Source organism: Triticum urartu, chromosome 7A, assembly GCF_056163025.1.
Source record: "Triticum urartu cultivar PI428250 chromosome 7A, HENAU_Tu73, whole genome shotgun sequence".
In the NCBI taxonomy this organism is placed as follows: Eukaryota; Viridiplantae; Streptophyta; class Magnoliopsida; order Poales; family Poaceae; genus Triticum; species Triticum urartu.
Window position 1 is genome coordinate 304,682,093 of NC_141879.1, and position 3,628 is coordinate 304,685,720.

General features: G+C 44.7%; 1 protein-coding gene across 1 annotated transcript; it reads right to left on the reverse strand.

The window, feature by feature from the left end:
• Positions 1-200: 200 nt before the first annotated feature.
• LOC125524465 (uncharacterized) lies at positions 201-959 on the reverse strand. The gene has a single exon (XM_048689518.2). The coding sequence runs from the start codon at positions 957-959 to the stop codon at positions 201-203; it is 759 nt and encodes a 252-aa protein (XP_048545475.2).
• Between the last annotated feature and the right edge of the window lie 2,669 nt (positions 960-3,628).

A 3,628-nucleotide genomic window follows, 5' to 3' on the forward strand; every position in this document is an offset into this window, starting at 1 on the left:
GCAGCTACCAGTTAACGATTTCCTCAACAATGCTATTGAGATTTACAGCATGGCTTGAATCATGTGCGGTCATACACAAGTGGATGTACAGAGTTTGCGAGGGCCTTCTATCAGATGACGGAATCTTACTGTGTGCAAAAGTACAATGTAGGATGCTTTCAGACGCTGTAATTCACAGAGAGGTGACTGAGGTAGCCACCCTAGTGCAATGCCCTTTGAAGATCAGATAGCAACCTGCGGAACTCATTCATAATCAGGTAGATAGCGAGCCTGCAGTGGCTTTTTGCTGAGTGACGGAAGGAGTTCATCAACAACCTCAGAAGGCCTCTTATGTCATCTTCATATTCAAATCTATGGCCATCATCGTCCTCGTAGTTCAGTGTATCACGAAGAAACGAACAACGCAGGCCTTCAGATTTCCATCCTTTGTAATGTCCCAAGGAGTTCAGAAGATCTTCTCCACCAGCGGTATCTTTGACTTTCCAGAACAGCTGAAACAATGAGACAAAGTTTCCATATCCTTGATAAGGCTCCATCAGGTCAATATGACTACAGAGTAGGCTGCCATCACACGCGTTCACTCCCTGGGATATGATCCTTAGCCACTCGGTCAGATCAAATGGTAGCTTCTGACCATGAAATACCTCCTCGGTAACCATATGAACAAATTGGCGGTAGTCAAGGTCCCCAACAGCCTCACGGTACTCCACTATCGCGCCCTCAGCCAGACCATCAAGCTTGATGGAGTCATCTTGATAGATTTGGAAGTTCTTCGAGGAAAAGTTTCTAGCAAGAGCAAAGTGTTCATGATGGAGCTTGACAACTTTGTTAAATGAACGCATCAAGTTCACTCTGCTACGAAGCATAGATAACTTTAGAGTGGTCGGTATCATTATCTCAGCAACCTCTTCGCAGCTCAGGACATCTCTACATCCAGGGAGCTCACAGTACTCGTGCATCTTGTACCTCAAAGAATAATCATACAAACTCTCTGTGTCTTCGATCTCTACCGCACACCTGAGGTACCTGTGATGAGCATCAAAATTCAGCCTCCTTGGAACTCCTAGCTTGTTCCTAGCACTACACTTCAGGACTTTAGAGCCCGTTGACTTGCAGTTCCTGTAACAGTGATAAAGATTGAGTAGAGTCCTTTCGAGGTGCTTTCATATGTGCTAATAAAATGCATGACCACAATAATGTAATGAATAAAAATGTAAGGTAAGGCATACCTGTAAGTGCATCTAGTGCCACCCCTAGTTGGTTTTGGAGTATTGACGACAAACCTAGTTGAGGGACTAATGTGTTTGTGAGAATTGCAGGAAAACACAGGTAGAAGTCCCTCATTGATTCGGTTTACTACCAGAGATGACCCCTAAAAATGAATGAAGACATTGAAGTCAAAGGTGGTATATGAAGATATTCACATTGAAGACTATGACAACAGAAGACACGTTATGAAGCCTATGGAACTCGAAGACTTAGATCTTTCGTAGTTCTTTTTATTTTTGTTAAGTCATAGGAACCACCGTACTGTTAAGTGGGGTCCAGGAGAACAAGTCAGAATGACTTAAGTGATGCCTAAATCAAAAACCTATGTCTTTGAGTGAAGACAATGAGAGCAAATCTTGTCCAGAGCCGAACAAGTCAGCTTTGCTTGTAGCCCAAGTAAAGTTGCCATGAGAGTTCGAAATCTGACCGTTGAGACACGTGTCAGTTCCTTAGTGACCCAGGGTCATTTCGGACAAATCAGGTCGGGTTGCCAAGTGGCTATAAATAGCCCACCCCCACAACCATAAACGGTTGGCTGCTCAGATTTCAGTGCACGGCTTTTGTCGTTTGAGAGAAACCCACCTCGAAGCCTTTGAGAGAAAATTCCTAGTGAGGAGAAAAGCCCTAACCACCCAGAGCCAGAGTAAATTGGGCATCACTTAAGTCTTCTTGTCTGTGTGATCTGAAGACTTATTACACTTGAGGACTGTGAATCCTCCAGACGGTTAGGCGTCGCGTTCAGAGCATCCAAGAGACATTGTGGATTGCCAGTGAACGAAGTCTGTGAAGGTTTGGGAGTCTACCTTGAAGACTTACCAGAGTGATTGGGCGAGGACTAAGTGACCTTAGCTCAAGGAGATTACGGTGAGGACTTGGTGTCCTGAACTGTGTGTTCAGGACTGGGTGTCCGGGACTGTGTGTCCTAAGGTTTAAATACCTAGCCGCTCCAACCAGACGTACAGTTGTCACAGCAACTGGAACTGGTCCAACATATCATTGTCTTCAATGAGTCACTGGTTTCATCTTCACCTCCTTCACTTGCTGTTACTCATTGTGAAGTCATTGCGTGCTTGCTTTATCATTTGTCTTCACAACGTGAATGCATGATCTGTTTGGCTTCATAACTTCTTCCTACTTGATCCTTATTACACTGAAGCTGTTTGTCACTGTGCTTTCACTCTATTGAATACATGACCATGGCTGGCCTAGTGTAATCTAACTTCCGCTGCATAGTAATAGGCATAATCTTCACTGTTTGTCTTCATAACTCCCAAGTTTTGAAGACTTTCATAAAAATCGCCTATTCACCCCCCCTCTAGTCGATATAACGCACTTTCAATTGGTATCAGAGCTCGGTGCTCCCTTGTTCTGTGTGATTCGGTTTAACCACCTGGAGTTTTAGCTATGTCGACTGCAGGGATAATCAAAGTCTCCGCTGCGTGCCCCGTCTTCGATGGAACTGAATATCCCTACTGGAAGAATAGGATGCGCATGCATCTTGAAGCCATTGACGTCGACCTATGGTATGTCGTTGAGAACGGCGTTCCCAAGGCTGGAGAAGGTGTCACTGCTGCTGATGTCAAGAAATTCGTTCAACTAGACTCTACTGCCAAGAACATCATCTGTGGTCATCTGACCAAAGGACAGTATGGCCGTGTGAGTGCCTTGAAGACATCCAAACTGGTCTGGGACTGGCTCTCCAAGGTCAATGAAGGCATCTCAACCCAGAGAGATCAACGAATCAGTGTCCTTCGCAATCTCTTCAACCGCTTCAAGCGAAATGACAATGAGAATGTCCAGCACACATTTGATAGACTCACTGACATCACAAATGAGCTTCAAGCCCTCGGCGCCACTGAAATCACCAAACATGAAATCGTCAAAACGCTGCTGAGATCACTTGATAGTTCGTTTGACATCCTGGCCCTGATGATTCAAGAACGTCCTGATTTCAAGACACTCGATCCGTCTAACATACTTGAGAGGCTCAACACACACACGAGTTTCAGCTTTCTGAGAAAAGAGATATCTACGGTCCAAACTATGGGCGAACTCGCGCCTTGAAGGAAAAAGCTGTCTCCTCATCTGAAGAAGAATCTGACTGCAGTTCTGATGATCCTGAAGACATTGGAAGAGAACTTGCAATGCTAGTGAAGAAGTTCCAAAAATTCACCAAGAAGAACGGCTTCAAAAAATCTTCACGATCAAGCTCAAGGAATGATGAAGCTTCTGCTCATGACTACAAGAAGAAAACAAGTCACAAGTGCAAGAAAACTGGACACTTCATCTCTGAGTGTCCACAGTGGGACAATGAGAACAGAAGGAAGAAGAAGAGCAAGGAATATGATTCTGACGACAA

Coding starts and splice junctions, on each gene's coding strand:
- LOC125524465 (XM_048689518.2), bottom strand. CDS start 959: ATGCACGAGTACTGTGAGCTCCCTGGATGTAGAGATGTCCTGAGCTGC.